Below are 21,198 nucleotides of genomic sequence, written 5' to 3'. Positions count from 1 at the left end.
GTGACAGTAAGTGTTTACTGCCAGGGACTTAACTGATGGTAAGTATGCACAGTCAGAAACCTAACAACAAGTCTCCCGCAACCACTGATTCATCAAACCAAATCTTTATTAAATTTAAGGTATATAATACATTGATCTGGTTGTTTAATACATCTGGAAATAGCTCTTAGGGGATTGTCCAAGTTCATGTCCTTTGCTTCCATACCATTTTCAAGCTTCCAATCAAAGTTGTCTTAATTTTACTATATATAGTATAGAATAGATTCCGTTGAACACAATATTTTTTTTAAAACATGACATTAAGATATTTAAGTATATCAACACAACAGAAAAATAAATGAATAGACAAACAATGAAATTTTCAATTTCTTAAGCCAACCATATTTTACATCCCCATACAAAGGCTTGAAAACTCTGGGAGGCACTTAAGCCGACTCAAACAACGAACTAAATAGACTTAGAGCAAATTAAATCACGAAAGATAAATGCACCCCTTAAGGTAGAAGGTGTTACACAGAGATTATTCAACAAGGTTAATAACTTAATATACTTTGTTTAGGGCAACTGGAATAGCTCTTAGTTGTTTGTCCAAGTTCATGTCCTTTGGTTCCATACCATTTTCAAGTTTCCAATCAAAGGAGTTGATCAATGATCCCAACATCAAATGCAACATCCTGACAGCAAGTGGTGAGCCAGGACATATACGTCTTCCACTTCCGAACGGTGTAAGCTTAAAATGTCGACCTTTGACATCAATTTCAGAACCCAAAAATCTTTCTGGTGAAAACAAATGAGCATCATCCCATATGTCTGTTCTACCAATAGCCCATTCATTGATCAGAACTTGTGCACCTTTTGGAATTGTGTAACCTGCTATTTCCACATCTACCCTTGCTTTCCTAGGAAGCAACATTGGAGCTGGAGGGTGTAAACGTAAACTCTCTTTTATCACTGCATTCAAGTATGGAAGCCTATCAATATCTGATTCCTCAATTGCTTTGCCTAATCCAATGGTTTCCTCTAGTTCTTTCTTTGCTTTTGACATAACCTCTGGATGGCGTACTACTTCGCTCATTGCCCTTTCTAATCCATATGCCGATGTCTCCGTTCCCGCCACAAGAAGATCCTATTAAAAATACAACAATGACATGTTAAGTAAAGATCTCATGCGAGCAATTATTGTGTGGACACATTATATATTTGGTCACACACATCATAAAAATACATATTCTTAAATTATTATATATTTGGTCCAAAAGACGTGTCCAAATATATGTGTCCATATAAAATTATTCATCTTGTGTATCATTGCACAAATATAAGGAAAAAAATGTTGAAAAATATATGCGAAATTGTGATATGTTTCGTTAGGGAAATGTATTTTTCTTTATAAAAAAATAGTTAAGAGAGATGAAAGAACATACAAGTAGTACTCCCTCCGTCTTTTTTTATAAGCAAAAAACACTAATTCACACTTATTAAGAAAACCAATACTTAGTGATTTGATGTATAATTTTTTGTGTTCTCCTTGAAATAAGTTTCATGGAAAGATGTAAAAATAATTCTCATTGGTTAAAAATTATGGAGAAAATAAAAAGAGAAACAAATTGAATGCAACATGCATTTAATTTTATATTGGAAAAGATGATTTGTTTGAAAAAACACAATAATAACATAAAAGTTGGTGTTTTTTGCTTATATTTTGATACAAAGAAAATGAGATTTTTTTGCTTATATTTTAGGACGGAGGGAGTAGATGCTTAATCTGTCTTTTATCCATCTTTTGGTTATCTTCCTTGGAAATGTCCAACAAGGTGTCTAGCATGTCATTTTTTGAGACATATTGTTCACTTTGTCTCATTTTCATTCGTTGGTCAATTATGATATCCAAAGCATAGAACACTTTTGAAACATAAAGAGTAGTGTGTCTTCTAATGCCTTGTGGGTCAAAAATCTTCAACACTGGGAAATGATCAGCAATGTTTGGTGTTCCAACAGCACTTAATAGAGTTGACACTATATTTTTATATTCATCATCTAAATTCTCAACAAAATCTTGAGACACAAAAGTATATGACAGAAAATTAATGCAAGCCTTGAAAGCAGCTCTTCCAACATCGACAGCTTCACCGGTTAAGCTGCTTTTATGCATATCATTGAGAAGATCTTTTAATTTCATACGTCTAAGTTCTTGACTTCCATCAAGAGTCTTGGTAGAGAATAAATTATTATGACATATTTTCCTAAGATGTTGCCAAAGAGGTGAAAATGGGAGGAAAACTAAGCTAAAATTGTTGTGATTGTGAGTAGTTGTGTTATCAGGAACAGATCTATCAGTGAACAATGAATCATTAGTAAAAAGAATCTCTTTGGCCATATGTGATGATGAGATGATTATGGTAGTTTCTGTGCATAACTTAATACGCATAATAGGACCATATAACTTAGCAAGTTTTGCAAGTGTTTGTTGTGGCTTGTTGTACAATTCAACAACATGTGACATGATGGTGAAAAAGGATGGTCCTGGTGGAAGCTTGTAGTTTGATTTTCTGCTTCTTGCATGCAATGAACCAATGAAGAATGTGACAATGCATGTCACCAAAAAGAGCATAGCACTAGTCATATAATCCATATCTGTAATCAATTGAGGAACAAGGTCTATATTAATTTCATATATGGCCAGCATTACTAATTAACATATATTAAGGCAGGGGAAATATTGATTAAAGCTTGAAATAATCAGAAAGCGTAACTAATTATAAAAATGACTTACTTAAGTAATAAAAGTGAACCAAAGAATTTAAGACTTCTTCGAAGGATTTCTTGGCTTCTTGCTACTTACTTTCTTGGTTACCCCAATTTAAAGGAGGATATGAAGGTTAATTATGTCAATTTGAAACAAAAAAAATACTACTTTGTTGTCCTTAAAAAAAAATTGTGTCAACCTTTCGGGGCTCAAAGGAAGGAGGTTTTGTAATGTGAAGTTTGGGTAGTAGGTAAGTCTAGCTAAGAATTGTTCTACGTAGAAATCAATTGTTATTGGGAAAGCTCTCCACTTCTTCACATTTAAATGTGTGAGCTATTTGACAAAAAAAAAATGATTTCAAGAATTATAAAGTATGTAATTAGTGTTTTATAAATCTATCCTTAACTTTCTTTAAAAAAAATAAATTCCTACCATTTTATGTAGAAAAAAAACTAAACCCTAGAACTTGTCTTCTTATTATAATTATTAACTACTTTTCTTATTACATTATTAAAAGGATCTTGCACTAGTCTGAACAAGTATTTTTTTTATTACATTATTAAAAGCAAGTATTTTTTTTATTACATTATTAAAAGGAGTAGTATTAAGAATAAAGTATAAGGTGGTGCACTATGTGATGTCACGTAAGAAGAAATGGGAAGCACTTGGGTGACATATAATGTCACCGTGACATTAAATCTGGGCCACACAACACACATTGCCACACATCATTTGGGCCACACAACACATACAACACATCTGGGCAACACAACACAACACCTTTGTGTGACCCATATTTAATGTCACGGTGACATTATGTCACCCAAGTATTTTCCAAGAAGAAATATACGCGTTGCTGTGTTCTGGCATAAATTCTACTTGCATAAACAGTCAAATGTATGGTCGTGTAAACAAACAAATGAATTTGTCTTCACAGAAAAGATCAATTTGTCAAAAAATATAAAAATGAAAGAGGAAAAATACTTGAGTGGTCACAAAATTTTGATTACAAGATGTTTAATTTTTTATTTTTATTTTATTGTCATTTGTTAGTTATTTGTATATTTGTTAGTTATTCACAACAAGTATCGAACTGTAGATCTCCTTCATAAACTCTTTGATCGTCCCAATCTTTATCCAATTACTATTTTTATTGTTGGGGTCAAAATTGCTACTTTTATTGTTGGAGGGACAAAATTGCAAGTTTTTAAAAGTTAGAGGGTCAAAAGTGCATTTACTTTAATTTTTTTCTCTTTCGATTTTTTATTTTATTTTTGTGATTATACTTAAATCCATAATCTTATCAAGAGGTGAAAAAAACGACAACTGTGGAATCTCAACTTTTTGGTGTTTTCGTTTTTTTATTTAAATTTGTTAGGGTTTATCATGCGTGGAATTTGACAAAGAGATCTCTAAAATTAATGTAGCAACTGATTGGACATCCGTTTACTTATTTGGTGTCTTTACTGTTACATCCACGTGCAATTAACGCTTTTTATGGGAGGAGTTCAAATAAAAATGGAAAATCTCATGATGTGTCCTCTCACATGAATGAATATTTGGATTTTCCCCCTCAATTTTAAATCTGTTTTTCTTCTCCTTTACAGCCGCCAACTTCTATAAATCCCCCCTCGCTTCATCTGTTTCTCACATCCTTCTCATCCTTATCTGACTCATAAAATCGCTTCTTAAAGTTTTATTTTTTCAAAAACTCATTTGCAATGGTGAAAGGTGCTAACGATAATGACAGCTTCGATCTACTCTCTGATGTTGTTCCTGGTAGGGAATCTTGGAGGTTCATTGTTCGTGTTGTTCGTTTGTGGGAGGTCCCAGCCTTTCTTCATCCAGAACAGATAAACTCTGTTGAAATGGTTTTGGTTGACAGGAAGGTATGAATTACTTTCACTTTGATTCAAGTTCTTTTTCATTCGTCGTGAAATCTTATATGTCTTTCGTTAAACTTTTTGAAGGGTTGCAAGATTCATGCCACGGTTAGAAAACAACTGCTCTATCTCTTTCAGAAGAAGCTGGTTGAGGGAGAGGTGTATGAGCTGTCTTATTTTTTTGTCGCTCCCAGCACTGGTCATTACAGGACAACTTCTCATACCTACAAGTTGTTTTTCCAAATGAAGACCAAGGTCAATGCTGCTGATGAACCCTTGCTTCCCAGGTTTGGATTGGCCCTGACCAACATTACTGAGGTTAACCGCCAGACTGTGGACAATGATTTTCTGATTGGTATGTGGTTAGAGATCAGTTGTTTGTTTTAATTATATTGTTTTGGTTTTTTCATTTTCTTATTGATTTTTTTTTCAGATGTCATTGGGTTGATGACTGGAATATCAGATGAAAAGGAATACATCAAGGATGGGAAAATTACAAAGATGATCTTGCTTCAGTTGACCGATCGTAGGTAGGTTTTTTTGTTTCATTATGCAAATTATATGAAGGCTCTTTGTATTTTGTAATATTTGGAGTTTAATGCTGAGTTTTATTTTATTTTTTTATTTTTTTTTGTAAGTGGGAAATGTGAGATGGCTCTCTTTGGTGATTATGTGGATCACTTGAAACAGCTCATGGCCAAGACTGAGGGAGGCTTGCCCGTGTTGGTGGTGCAATTCGCAAAAGTGAAGATCTTCAGAGGTTGTTTGCATTTTCTAATTTCATAATTTTGTAATTTTTTGGACATTAGTTTCTACATTTTGCTAATGAATGAGTATAATTTCATCAATTGGCAGATAAAAATTTAATTGTAGTCACTTGCATTTGCTGGTTTTTTAATTCTTTTTTGCCTTGAATTTAATATTTTATCTAGGGTGAAAATGATGGATTTTATCATGCTGAAATGGATAAGTTAAAGGGGCTCAGGATGTTGTTCAAGATTCAGGCAATTGTTGGAGAAAATGCCGCGTATGATGGTTCTTTTAGGGTGAGAAGGGTTTGTATGGATGAGGCTATCATTGAGTTGTTTCTTTCTGATGCTGAGATATACTCTCCCACTAAGGTGATCTTGATTCAACATATTCTGGCAGTCTTTATGATTTATAATTGTATGTTTATAACCATTATTGGTTGTTTTTTTAGGGGGCGACCCTTTCACCCTCTGATGCTGCAGAATCTGGAGAGATAGTTGGCTCTGATGAGGCTTCCCAGGATGCTGATTTCAATTCCAATCCAATTCCCACCCCTGATTTGAATGATTCAGAGACTCCAGAGTTTACTCCTTCCACTCAATATGCCAAGAGGAGTCTGATGAAAGATTTTAATGAGGTTTCTGGCAAGAGGTTAAGGAAAACTACCAAGTATGCCAGAGCTGTCAAGGATTGAAGTTTGGTGTCTGTGTTTGTGTGTTGATCTTTATTGTTGTTGTTTGGTCTTCCTACTGTTTCTTCATTCCCTAATTTCATCTCATGGAATTACTTCTGTGATGATTTTTTGTAATGTACTGTATTGGATAACTTTATCAGAATGTTGGTTAATTCCCTAAAGTGGTCGCAGCAGATTTGTGCTGTATTGCTGTAGTTTGCTGCTGAACCTTCTAATGTATGCATTTTGGGCCTATGTTGCACCCAGAAATCAAATAATATTGGTTGTTAATTAACTGTCTATTATTTATCTGAATTTTTATCCTTTTATTTGAGTTATTTATATCCATCATTATTGCTAGCAACTATAGACCAAAGTTTTCTCAGGCACTGGTGTTCCATCATTATCTCTAGCAACATACACCCAATAATCATCAAAGGGACCAAACCACTAATGGAATTTCATTTCATACAGGATTGCTTTAGTTTGTTGTTTGTTTTGTATTCAATCCATCTCTAAAAGCCTAAATAAAAGGGACCTCATAGATTAAAGTTCAAATCCATCTCTTGCTCATCTACCTTGAGATTCCACTAGATGCAATATTAATTGAATTGATGTTATCGTGTGTAATACAGTTTGTAATAAAAAGTTTGTAATATTAATGTTGCCAGATTAATATATTACTATATCCCATTGTCATTTTCTTTTGTTGGATTTAATTTTTCATTTGTTTGATAGAGAACGTGGTTGCCATACAAGTTCATTGTACCAGTTGTTTCTCTCTCAAACAGTTTTCTTTTTTTTAAAATTTTATGGCATTTATTTGCATGGAAAAATAATATGGAATTAATTTTTGTTTTGAAGGGAAGAGTGTCCATTTTTATTGTTTTGGATTCATAGCTATTGCTATAAGATATGCACGTTATCATTTACATCATTGTCAATGGAAACTATTTCAAATTCTTTTCTATTTTATTCATTGTTTCATTGACATTATGAAAATGACAAAAAGTTGCATTTCAACTATTGAGGTTGTCCTTTTGTCAAAAAAAAACTATTGAGGTTGTCCTTGGAAGCTATTTGCTTTTCTACCTCAAATTAATTTTTGTTTGTCTTGGTATTCATTTCCCTATAGTCATGTCCATTTTTCTTGCTTTGACTAACTCGGCTGAATTTGGTATACATCACATTTAATTTTCTTGCGTTTAGTTTTGAGGAAACGGATGGTCATTCCATAATATATTTATCTATAAAAAAAATAGTTTGCTTACTATATATTAATGATTATAGTATTATTTTATGATTTGAATTTGATTGTATGAATATAATGTTGTCATAGAAGATATTTATCTATTTGTTATAAATAGATTTGGCACATTTTTTTGTTTAATTTTTTTTAATATAATGGTCGTGGAGTTTATCCATATAATCAATAATATTTTTTTGTTGCTTTTTTTTATGTAGATTTATTATTTATTATTTATATTTATATTTATATTTATATTTATTTTAGTACTCAATCCTTAATTGTCAATGTTCTGTCACATCATTGTTTGTAACTCTATTCACTTCAATCTCACTTACTATTAGAGGAAACTTCTCATTTATTTTTAGTATGAATTTCTGTTCATTGTCTTCAAAATACTGTTTACCAACGTGCTATCACATATTCTAAACTTTTTGGTTATTGTTTTGATTTAAATTAAAATTAAAATATTGGAGATCATATAAATGTGACTTATTGGTATTTGCCGAGGTGGATGAGTACACAAGATAATATGCAATAAATACTTAATTATATATCAATGTAATGTATTTGCATAAATAAATTTAATGTTAAATTTTTATTTTCCAGATGGACACTTTTTCATCCCATGCATTGATTAATTCACGTCTATATAGATTAGTGGTGCACATATGTTTTATGTCTTTCTCTCATTGATTAACTCGGTGATTATATTGATTACATTTGACCAATGTCATTTCCATATGAAAAACAAATTCTTTTCACGTCACAAAGTTTAGAAGGTACACCCTCCGGTCACTATTATAAGCAAAAATTCATTTTTTAGGTTCATTCAATAAATGATGTATGTAGTCTATATGAAGACCACATACATCATTTATTGAATGTATCTAAAAAGTGGATTTTTGCTTATAATAGTGACCGGAGGGTGTAGTTCGTTTGAGTTACCTATTGTGCTTAGTCACTCTCCTGATCGTTCTCATAATAATGAAGAGTCGCTTGGTGTTCTTGATATTCCAAAAACTGGTCTATTGCCGTCGAATTGTAATGAGAATATTAGAGTTGTCAATGATGACATTTTTACCTGGGAGTCCATGGTTGAAGATTCTTCCAATCTTCTTTTAAATACTTTGGCGAGTCAATCTTCTATGTACAATATATACCCTCATGCCACATTGATTGTTTACGGCATATTATTAGTAATCTGTGCTTCAATGGTTTATTTACCTTAATTATGTCTCTTAATTTTTTTTTAATAGGTTTTTCCAAAAGGGATTGCTGTTGAGTTGCATAAACGCAAGAGGGAGGACATTATTCTGATGGATCTTGACACAATGGAGGAGTATAGATGTGACATATCTATAGCAATTGGTGGTGAAGGAGACATGTCCATAGACTCCGGTTGGCAAGAGCTTCTTGCGGCCACTTCTATTGAAGGATATAATAAAATTCTGTTCACTCTTGACTTTGTCTTTGATAGATTGTTTGTTGAGTTAGTTAACTCAATAAAATAAGTTTTAGGTTAGTTTGTGTTTAACGTCTTTATGCTTCAACCAAATGGGTAATGGATTGAAGTGTTGTAGTGCTATGTACCTGCTTTGGAACTCATAGTAATTGTATTTGAATAATGCTTTGATAGTGGGCATGGTATTTAAAAAATATATTAAGTATGGTATGCATTGTTATTGTAATGTAATATTGTAATATCCTAATATCTTAATGATTAAACCCCACCTGCGTTTTGGATATATTAGGTAACCTCAATTTGTTTGATTTTTTTTTATTTTTTTGTTTATAAGTATCATAATTGAGATCAAACTTTATATATATATATATATATATATATATATATATATATATATATATATATATATATATATATATATATAAAAGACAAAAGTTTACTATTATTCAACATGAACAAATATATCAACGTGTTGTCACCTCGGACTTTATTTCTTACTAGGTTGTCTTCCCTTTTTTCCTCATGCCACCCACATGTTTTCGGAAACATTTTTACACTATTATAGAATTGATGGGAAGATTGAATGGGAGGATTGAATTGAATAAATTAAAGCCAAAATATACATTTTTTTTTTCTATATATATGTGGATAGTTTGATGAGTATGCACACAACTTAAGTTCCTGCGCCAATGCTCATGGAGAATTACTGGACTTACCTTGAACAACAGCCATTTGGTGGTTTTACTACTCTTTTTCTTGGTAGCAAGGTCGGTGTTTTTTGCACTTTATAATTTGCACTTAATAATTATTCGTTTTGCTTTATGTTATCTTATCCATTTAAAACTTTGGTTTAGGAATTTGGTGAGGTCAATCCTAAGTTTTTTGAAGATCACAAGGATCATCTTGGTGAAGAATGGACAATAATGAACTATTCAGATAAAACCCACAAGGTTGCCTTTAACAAGGATTGCATTCATCCTCTCCTTACTCGTGGATGGAAAGAAATGGGTGATGTATTTGGTTTTCATGTGAACGAGGAGGTTATACTTTTTTACTATGGTGATAATCTTTTTGGGATATATCATAGCAAGAAACTTGAAAACCCTGACCAGATTCCAACTTATCATAGCCGAGGCATGCGTGTTGGGCGCACAATGCACTTTTATCTTCAGCTGAATGCATTGAGTGCCGTTAGTTCTCACTTGGTTGGTACATTTGTTTTTTTTTTTTTTGTTGATTTACATTTCAAGGTATTAATCTATTCTGATATCTTTTCATTTTGTTTTCTTTATTCAGATGATACATAGGGAATTCGAGGACTTTGTTAGGGCATGCTCATTCCGCAATTTGACTCTTTGCTGTGACAATGGTGCCAAAAAGACATTTGAATTGTTTTACGTGGATGCACCTTCCAGGAAAACTGCACTTGGAATGGGTTGGAAGGAATTTTGTGATGCTAATGGGTTCAAGGTTCGTGACATTCTCTGTTTCAAGTTTGAGATTGATAACCCCAAAAGAAGGGCTCATGTTTTTAAAGTTCGGATGTGAACCAGATGTCTCATGTCTCTCATGCCAAAAGTTAATGTAGTATGTACTTGCCTGATTGTTTGTTTAGAAGATTGTGTTCACAGCTTGCATTTGTATTGACCGTTTTTAATTATATGTTGCCTTTTGTATTGTTTTCAGTGTTGATTATATATATGTATGTTTTGGAATTTATATCGTTTTTGTGTGTGTTTTTATAATTTTGTTTTTGCTATTTATATAAAGTGTTGTTGTTTAGTTCCGTAAGAGTTATATTCCTTTTGCCGTATTTTCATCCTTGGTGCTATATTCCTGCTTGCAAGTTAGCTTTATTGCACAAGATGACTAAATCCTATTTTGTGGGTCACACTACATTTAATTCAAATTATCCAACCGTAACAGTAACGTTAACCTTAACTGTAAGTTAAATAGTAACGACAACGGTAACTTAAACAGTGACGGTAACGGTAACATCAACGGTAACTGTACGGACACATTACAAAATTTAATCTATAAATACTCAACCTTCAATCATAATTTTTATATTATACTCGGAATATTTTTCAATATGTCCAAAATGGCGAAATGTTTTCTTATATTCATCACTCTACTGGTTGTGTTTCTCGTGGTTATCTCTATTATTAACATTGAAGAGTTAGGTATGGTTTACCTTGGATTAATTGTGTTTAATGTATTTCCATTGTTGGCTTTGGCTTGGGCTATTACCTTTTGTTCAGGCAGACGAAGGGACAGGGATTAAATTGCTCTCGTGTACCTTTTTTATAATTAATTATGTAGTTTTTGTTGTTTTTGTCATTGTCGTAACGTGATTGTAACATAAGGAAGGTGCACTTGGATTTGGCTTTAATTTGTTTTCATTTCCATTGTATTTCCTCCTCTCCCTGCATGTATTTAAATGTATTGTGTATTTAAAGTTTTGTGATGCATATTAGTATTATAATTTGTAATAAATGGGATGTATAAGAAAGAGCTCATGCTAATCCTTGCACTCCATCTATATGTTTGCTGGGCAACTTCACCTGATATCAGCTATGGAGGGTCATTGGAAACTCCTCAACGAACAGCCGTGCTGAGCCTTTGGATCCTGGACTTCTGTTTGTGTTGTACCTCTACTTTCTTTATGTATTCTGTGGACATGTTATAAATATGTTGTTGTTTTGTTTTAATATTCGTCATTTTTTTGCCCTTTTTTACTTTATCTTATCCTGAAGTTTTTAATTATTTAAATCCTTCAACTCAACACTGCCAAAAAATAAAAAATATTTGAACTCATGGCCTAAGTTTATGTTGTTGTCTGCTAATTTCTTATTTTGGCAACAACATTTTCCATCGATAATCATTTTTGCTAATCAAGGAGAAATCCACCCGTGCGTCCGCACGGGTTGAATACTAGTCTTGCATACAAACTCCTAAAACGACGTAAGAATTTATCATGAAAGAGTGCATTAGGCATGCATGCCATCTGATGGGATATTCGGATTGACTACTATGCAAATATATATATTGTTCATTAAGTACATTTTGATGATGTTAAACACATATTAAAAGTGTATTAATTTTTGGTTTTGGTGGTAGTTTTGGGTGTTTGCCTAGTAGTGGTTGTTGGGGGTGCTTTGGTGTGCTTTTTGGGGTGGTTGTTGTTTTTGTTTTTGAATGTTGTCTGTGCCTGAGTTTTTCCTCTCCTTGTATTCGTTCGATTCTTGCACCCCTTAAAAAAAGATGGATATTGCGAGTTCGAATGCGCGATCTGATATATCAAATGTCGCTAGGGCTTTTTAATTATCTTTTAAAAACACTCTTTCAATAAATTTTAGTTAAACAATTTTGTCAATTTTTTTTTTAGTTAAACAATGATGATACTAAAACCTACGTAGTCAAATAATTAGAGATAGTTTTTTTAAAAAAAAAATAATGAATGCAACTACTAGGAATTTGTTGAAAGTCTTATATTTTAGAGACTATTTTTTTTAATAGTATATAAGCCACATTTTTATAAATAGAAAATACACAAGCAACCTTTAAAAAAAATAGTTTTTAAAAAAATAGAAAAAATAGTCTCTAAAAAAAAATACACAAGCAACCTTTAAAAGTCTTATTCCTACGTAGTTGCAATAATTCTATTTTTTTTAAAAGGTAGTTGCAGTAATTCTAGTTTCTAGACATTTATACATTTATATTCTGGTTATAAAGACTTAGTTTATGTTTTCAACATGTTATTTATCGTTGTTTGAAGAAAAAAAAAGTATAATAAATAGGGGTGTGTAGGTAAAGAAATAATTAATGTAGTTGGAAATAGCAAATTAGTATAATTGTTGATGTCATGTCAGCTAGTGTCCTGCTGGTGGACCACTCTAAGACTAAACTTTACCTTATTACAAATCAGTCCTCATACAAAATATTTATTTTGTAGAAGGGGATTTCTCGAACCTAAATTATTCATTTTTTTCTTCATCTTCATTTGCATAAGGGGGTTTCTCTAACCTAAATTATTCATTTCGTTCGTGTTCCTCTTCTATTCCTATTCATATGTAGAACGAAAAATCTCTTTTGACTCATACATGTTCGTTTGCATTTTTCATCTATTCATATTCAACAGGGACAAAGAAAGGGATTTGATTAAGCGGATGAATTTTTGAGAGAAATGGTTTTAGGATACGAGAATGTGAATTTTGGAGAAGATAAATTTTGATTAAGCAAGACGGTATGGTTGGTGTTGGAGCAAATGAGTTTTGGAGAAAAAGGGATGAACAAAATCGATCTAGAAAAAAAAGATGATATGGATAATGAAAGTTGGAAAGTTTTACCCAATTTTGATGGATAAGATTTATGGTTTACAAAATAATGTAATAATAAAAATGTTTAATTTTGATTTAATCAGGAACTCAATTGCAATAAGTAAAGATACAATGACACACACACACACACACACACACATCTTATGATCAAACGTGCAATACACCATATAATCTGACGTGGCATGAGATTAGATACACAAATACTTTATGATTGGTCAGAGGGTTAACTTAATCAGAAAGTCATTCTCATCACTTCACCATAAAATTTTCCATTTTTTAATGGTAGTTGCAATAACTCTTGTTTCTAGACATTTATATTTCCGTGTGTTTTTCCGCTTAAAAAAAAAAAAAAAACTCCTTGTGCTCTTCCACACAACTGGTTATATACAAAACCGTGAATTTAATGAACATATATATTTTTTTACTGTAAATTTAATGAGAATATGTAAATTGGTTTTACATCAGAGGTGTTCGCGATGCGGTTTGGTTCGGTTTTGAGACTAAAAGTCATCTGAACCGCAAGATAAATAAGTATGCGCTTTGGTTTGGTTCGGTTGACTTTTAAAATAAAATTCAAACCAAACCAAACCAAACCAATGCGGTTTGGACCACGTAGACCAAATTAAAACATGGACAAAAAGTAATCATATTTTGTAAGAAATACAAAAGACTAAAATTTTAATCATTCTCCAAGAGTTCAAGTAGCACATAAATACATTTATGATAGAAAAAGCAAAGAAGAAACTTAACTAGAGAAAAAAAAAATGTCATTTTATTTAAGTTTTCATTGAATTTCTATGAGTATTGGTCTAAATGATATATATTTAATTAGTGTTTTTCTTATATTGCGGTTTGGTTTGGTTGGTAAAATCTAAACCGCAAACCGAACCAAACCAAACCATGAAGTTGAGTAAAAAATGATTCGAATACATCCGAACCAAATGCGGTTTTTTGCGGTTTCAGTTTGAATTGGTTCGATTTACAGTTTTTCTTCTGGATTGGTTCGATTTTGAACACCCCTATTTTACACTATATTATTTAATCGAATTTTATGATGTGCTAGTTCAGTGATTAGAGTTTATTCTTATAACTATGGGTGGACTCAAACTTTTTGGTATCTGCATGCAGGGGTTGAGATTTAATAACAAAAACTTGACTAAAATATATAAAGTTTTTTATGAAGAAAATAAAAAACATCATGTACATATATGATACATTTTCAAATATAGGTACTGTTAGATTCGAAAATATTTCAAACTCGACAGATCAATGTTGGAGTTGTGCTTAATCATTAAGAGGATTCTTAGTTGATAAGTTCAAAGTAACAAACAAGTAATTATGGATTGGAGGAGAAACATATGAATTTTCAGTTAACGGGGGCAAAATTATATATCACAAATATTTGTGTAAAATTTGTATCAGCATATGAACAATAAATTGATGACAACATTTTCATTATGGAAAGAACTCAAAATTATAAAATTATACCATTGTATACCTAACATATTGAACTTATCTCCATAGGCAAAAGTTATGGTGCATAAGGAGATTCTTATGCACCGTGCATAATTGCTTTCTACACCCAACATAATTGCTTTCTACACCCTAAGTAAGTCCACTATAAAATCTATTTATTTGTGGGCCTAATAAAGCTCCATTTATAATTTTTTTCTTAACAATTTATTTATGCAAAATAACTTATTCGAAATAGTTTATTTATGCAAAACAACTTATTAGAATGATTTTTTAAAAACCGCTTATTCAAAACAACTTATTTATGTAAAACAGCTTATTCCGATCTCATTTTAAAAAACAACTTATTAAAAATAACTTATTTATGCAAAACAGCTTATTCGAAACAACTTATTAGGATCACTTTTTTTAAAACCGCTTATTCAAAACAGCTTATTTATGCAAAACAACTTATTTGTGCAAAAGAACTTATTCAAAACAGCTTATTTATACAAAACAGCTTATTCCGATTTCATTTTAAAAAACAACTTATTCAAAACAACTTATTTATGCAAAACAACATATTTATGCAAAACAACTTATTCAAAACAGCTTATTTATGCAAAACAACTTATTCGAAACAACTTATCTATACAAAATAGCTTATTTGTGCAAAACAGCTTATTCAAAACAACTTATTTATACAAAACAACTTATTTGTGCAAAACAGCTTATTCAAAACAGCTTATTTATACAAAACAGCTTATTCAAAACAACTTATTTATACAAAATAGCTTATTTGTGCAAAACAGCTTATTCAAAACAGCTTATTTATACAAAACAACTTATTCCGATTTCATTTTAAAAAACAACTTATTCAAAACAACTTATTTATGCAAAACAACATATTTATTCAAAACAACTTATTCAAAACAACTTATTTATGCAAAACAACATATTTATGCAAAACAACTTATTCAAAACAGTTTATTTATGCAAAACAGCTTATTCGAAACAGCTTATTTATACAAAATAGCTTATTTGTGCAAAACAACTTATTCAAAACAACTTATTTATACAAAACAACTTATTTATACAAAACAACTTATTCCGATTTCATTTTAAAAAACAACTTATTCAAAACAACTTATTTATGCAAAACAACATATTTATGCAAAACAACTTATTCAAAACATCTTATTTATGCAAAACAGCTTATTCGAAACAACTTATTTATACAAAATAGCTTATTTGCGCAAAACAACTTATTTAAAACAACTTATTTATACAAAACAGCTTATTTGTGCAAAACAACTTATTTATACAAAACAGCTTATTCAGATTTCATTTTAAAAAACAACTTATTCAAAACAACTTATTTATGCAAAACAACATATTTATGCAAAACAACGTAATCAAAACAGTTTATTTATGCAAAACAGCTTATTCGAAACAACTTATTTATACAAAATAGCTTATTTGTGCAAAACAGCTTATTCAAAACAACTTATTTATACAAAACAGCTTATTTATACAAAACAACTTATTCAAAACAGCTTATTTATACAAAACAGTTTATTCAAAACAACTTATTTATACAAAACAACTTATTTGTGCAAAACAGCTTATTCAAAACAGCTTATTTATACAAAACAACTTATTCCGATTTCATTTTAAAAAACAACTTATTCAAAACAATTTATTTATGCAAAACAACATATTTATGCAAAACAACTTATTCAAAACAGCTTATTTATGCAAAACAGCTTATTCGAAACAACTTATTTATACAAATTAGCTTATTTGTGCAAAACAACTTATACCAAAATAGCTTATTTATACAAAACAGCTTATTTGTGCAAAACGGCTTATTTATACAAAACAACTTATTCCGATTTCATTTTAAAAAACAACTTATTCAAAACAACTTATTTATGCAAAATAACATATTTATGCAAAACAACTTATTCAAAACAGCTTATTTATGCAAAACAGCTTATTCGAAACAACTTATTTATACAAAATAGCTTATTTGTGCAAAACAACTTATTCAAAACAACTTATTTATACAAAACAGGTTATTTATGCAAAACAGCTTATTTATACAAAACAGCTTATTCCGATTTCATTTTAAAAAACAACTTATTCAAAACAACTTATTTATGCAAAACAACTTATTTATGTAAAACAGCTTATTCCGATCTCATTTTAAAAAACAACTTATTAAAAATAACTTATTTATGCAAAACAGCTTATTCGAAACAACTTATTAGGATCACTTTTTTTAAAACCGCTTATTCAAAACAGCTTATTTATGCAAAACAACTTATTTGTGCAAAAGAACTTATTCAAAACAGCTTATTTATACAAAACAGCTTATTCCGATTTCATTTTAAAAAACAACTTATTCAAAACAACTTATTTATGCAAAACAACATATTTATGCAAAACAACTTATTCAAAACAGCTTATTTATGCAAAACAACTTATTCGAAACAACTTATCTATACAAAATAGCTTATTTGTGCAAAACAGCTTATTCAAAACAACTTATTTATACAAAACAACTTATTTGTGCAAAACAGCTTATTCAAAACAGCTTATTTATACAAAACAGCTTATTCAAAACAACTTATTTATACAAAACAGATTATTTATGCAAAACAGCTTATTTATACAAAACAGCTTATTCCGATTTCATTTTAAAAAACAACTTATTCAAAACAACTTATTTATGCAAAACAACTTATTTATGCAAAACAACGTAATCAAAACAGTTTATTTATGCAAAACAGCTTATTCGAAACAACTTATTTATACAAAATAGCTTATTTGTGCAAAACAGCTTATTCAAAACAACTTATTTATACAAAACAGCTTATTTATACAAAACAACTTATTCAAAACAGCTTATTTATACAAAACAGTTTATTCAAAACAACTTATTTATACAAACCAACTTATTTGTGCAAAACAGCTTATTCAAAACAGCTTATTTATACAAAACAACTTATTCCGATTTCATTTTAAAAAACAACTTATTCAAAACAATTTATTTATGCAAAACAACTTATTCAAAACAGCTTATTTATGCAAAACAGCTTATTCGAAACAACTTATTTATACAAATTAGCTTATTTGTGCAAAACAACTTATACCAAAATAGCTTATTTATACAAAACAGCTTATTTGTGCAAAACGGCTTATTTATACAAAACAACTTATTCCGATTTCATTTTAAAAAACAACTTATTCAAAACAACTTATTTATGCAAAATAACATATTTATGCAAAACAACTTATTCAAAACAGCTTATTTATGCAAAACAGCTTATTCGAAACAATTTATTTATACAAAATAGCTTATTTGTGCAAAACAACTTATTCAAAACAACTTATTTATACAAAACAGGTTATTTATGCAAAACAGCTTATTTATACAAAACAGCTTATTCCGATTTCATTTTAAAAAACAACTTATTCAAAACAACTTATTTATGCAAAACAACTTATTTATGTAAAACAGCTTATTCCGATCTCATTTTAAAAAACAACTTATTAAAAATAACTTATTTATGCAAAACAGCTTATTCGAAACAACTTATTAGGATCACTTTTTTTAAAACCGCTTATTCAAAACAGCTTATTTATGCAAAACAACTTATTTGTGCAAAAGAACTTATTCAAAACAGCTTATTTATACAAAACAACTTATTCCGATTTCATTTTAAAAAACAACTTATTCAAAACAACTTATTTATGCAAAATAACATATTTATGCAAAACAACTTATTCAAAACAGCTTATTTATGCAAAACAGCTTATTCGAAACAACTTATTTATACAAAATAGCTTATTTGTGCAAAACAACTTATTCAAAACAACTTATTTATACAAAACAGGTTATTTATGCAAAACAGCTTATTTATACAAAACAGCTTATTCCGATTTCATTTTAAAAAACAACTTATTCAAAACAACTTATTTATGCAAAACAACTTATTTATGTAAAACAGCTTATTCCGATCTCATTTTAAAAAACAACTTATTAAAAATAACTTATTTATGCAAAACAGCTTATTCGAAACAACTTATTAGGATCACTTTTTTTAAAACCGCTTATTCAAAACAGCTTATTTATGCAAAACAACTTATTTGTGCAAAAGAACTTATTCAAAACAGCTTATTTATACAAAACAGCTTATTCCGATTTCATTTTAAAAAACAACTTATTCAAAACAACTTATTTATGCAAAACAACATATTTATGCAAAACAACTTATTCAAAACAGCTTATTTATGCAAAACAACTTATTCGAAACAACTTATCTATACAAAATAGCTTATTTGTGCAAAACAGCTTATTCAAAACAACTTATTTATACAAAACAACTTATTTGTGCAAAACAGCTTATTCAAAACAGCTTATTTATACAAAACAGCTTATTCAAAACAACTTATTTATACAAAACAGATTATTTATGCAAAACAGCTTATTTATACAAAACAGCTTATTCCGATTTCATTTTAAAAAACAACTTATTCAAAACAACTTATTTATGCAAAACAACTTATTTATGCAAAACAACGTAATCAAAACAGTTTATTTATGCAAAACAGCTTATTCGAAACAACTTATTTATACAAAATAGCTTATTTGTGCAAAACAGCTTATTCAAAACAACTTATTTATACAAAACAGCTTATTTATACAAAACAACTTATTCAAAACAGCTTATTTATACAAAACAGTTTATTCAAAACAACTTATTTATACAAACCAACTTATTTGTGCAAAACAGCTTATTCAAAACAGCTTATTTATACAAAACAACTTATTCCGATTTCATTTTAAAAAACAACTTATTCAAAACAATTTATTTATGCAAAACAACATATTTATGCAAAACAACTTATTCAAAACAGCTTATTTATGCAAAACAGCTTATTCGAAACAACTTATTTATACAAATTAGCTTATTTGTGCAAAACAACTTATACCAAAATAGCTTATTTATACAAAACAGCTTATTTGTGCAAAACGGCTTATTTATACAAAACAACTTATTCCGATTTCATTTTAAAATACAACTTATTCAAAACAACTTATTTATGCAAAAGAACATATTTATGCAAAACAACTTATTCAAAACAGCTTATTTATGCAAAACAGCTTATTCGAAACAACTTATTTATACAAAATAGCTTATTTGTGCAAAACAACTTATTCAAAACAACTTATTTATACAAAACAGGTTATTTATGCAAAACAGCTTATTTATACAAAACAGCTTATTCCGATTTCATTTTAAAAAACAACTTATTCAAAACAACTTATTTATGCAAAACAACTTATTTATGTAAAACAGCTTATTCCGATCTCATTTTAAAAAACAACTTATTAAAAATAACTTATTTATGCAAAACAGCTTATTCGAAACAACTTATTAGGATCACTTTTTTTAAAACAGCTTATTTATGCAAAACAACTTATTTGTGCAAAAGAACTTATTCAAAACAGCTTATTTATACAAAACAGCTTATTCCGATTTCATTTTAAAAAACAACTTATTCAAAACAACGTATTTATGCAAAACAACATATTTATGCAAAACAACTTATTCAAAACAGCTTATTTATGCAAAACAACTTATTCGAAACAACTTATCTATACAAAATAGCTTATTTGTGCAAAACAGCTTATTCAAAACAACTTATTTATACAAAACAACTTATTTGTGCAAAACAGCTTATTCAAAACAGCTTATTTATACAAAACAGCTTATTCAAAACAACTTATTTATACAAAACAGGTTATTTATGCAAAACAGCTTATTTATACAAAACAGCTTATTCCGATTTCATTTTAAAAAACAACTTATTCAAAACAACTTATTTATGCAAAACAACTTATTTATGTAAAACAGCTTATTCCGATCTCATTTTAAAAAACAACTTATTAAAAATAACTTATTTATGCAAAACAGCTTATTCGAAACAACTTATTAGGATCACTTTTTTTAAAACCGCTTATTCAAAACAGCTTATTTATGCAAAACAACTTATTTGTGCAAAAGAACTTATTCAAAACAGCTTATTTATACAAAACAGCTTATTCCGATTTCATTTTAAAAAACAACTTATTCAAAACAACTTATTTATGCAAAACAACATATTTATGCAAAACAACTTATTCAAAACAGCTTATTTATGCAAAACAACTTATTCGAAACAACTTATCTATACAAAATAGCTTATTTGTGCAAAACAGCTTATTCAAAACAACTTATTTATACAAAACAACTTATTTGTGCAAAGAAGCTTATTCAAAACAGCTTATTTATACAAAACAGCTTATTCAAAACAACTTATTTATACAAAACAGGTTATTTATGCAAAACAGCTTATTTATACAAAACAGCTTATTCCGATTTCATTTTAAAAAACAACTTATTCAAAACAACTTATTTATGCAAAACAACTTATTTATGTAAAACAGCTTATTCCGATCTCATTTTAAAAAACAACTTATTAAAAATAACTTATTTATGCAAAACAGCTTATTCGAAACAACTTATTAGGATCACTTTTTTTAAAACCGCTTATTCAAAACAGCTTATTTATGCAAAACAACTTATTTGTG

At 29.4% G+C, this 21,198-nt stretch overlaps 2 protein-coding genes across 2 annotated transcripts; one reads left to right on the top strand and one right to left on the bottom strand.

Moving 5' to 3' along the window:
• Nucleotides 1–338: 338 nt before the first annotated feature.
• LOC146957852 (geraniol 8-hydroxylase-like) lies at nucleotides 339–2,904 on the bottom strand. The gene is made up of 3 exons (XM_085739490.1): nucleotides 2,774–2,904; nucleotides 1,750–2,634; nucleotides 339–1,128 (listed from the first exon to the last, which is right to left on the bottom strand). The coding sequence occupies exons 2-3, from the start codon at nucleotides 2,630–2,632 to the stop codon at nucleotides 542–544; spliced, it is 1,470 nt and encodes a 489-aa protein (XP_085595616.1). The 5' UTR covers nucleotides 2,633–2,634; nucleotides 2,774–2,904; the 3' UTR covers nucleotides 339–541.
• A 1,403-nt stretch (nucleotides 2,905–4,307) lies between these two features.
• Nucleotides 4,308–6,352, top strand: LOC146957851 (replication protein A 70 kDa DNA-binding subunit C-like). Its single transcript, XM_085728581.1, has 6 exons — nucleotides 4,308–4,635; nucleotides 4,717–4,984; nucleotides 5,063–5,159; nucleotides 5,268–5,389; nucleotides 5,562–5,750; nucleotides 5,831–6,352. The coding sequence occupies exons 1-5, from the start codon at nucleotides 4,468–4,470 to the stop codon at nucleotides 5,564–5,566; spliced, it is 660 nt and encodes a 219-aa protein (XP_085584707.1). The 5' UTR covers nucleotides 4,308–4,467; the 3' UTR covers nucleotides 5,567–5,750; nucleotides 5,831–6,352.
• The last annotated feature ends 14,846 nt before the right edge of the window (nucleotides 6,353–21,198 follow it).

The sequence above is a fragment of the Medicago sativa genome, chromosome 1 (genome assembly GCF_051527215.1).
Source record: "Medicago sativa cultivar Bolivia chromosome 1, Bolivia_mono, whole genome shotgun sequence".
In the NCBI taxonomy this organism is placed as follows: Eukaryota; Viridiplantae; Streptophyta; class Magnoliopsida; order Fabales; family Fabaceae; genus Medicago; species Medicago sativa.
Note: the sequence above shows the minus strand (reverse complement) of the source record. Positions and strands in the feature narration are given on the sequence as shown.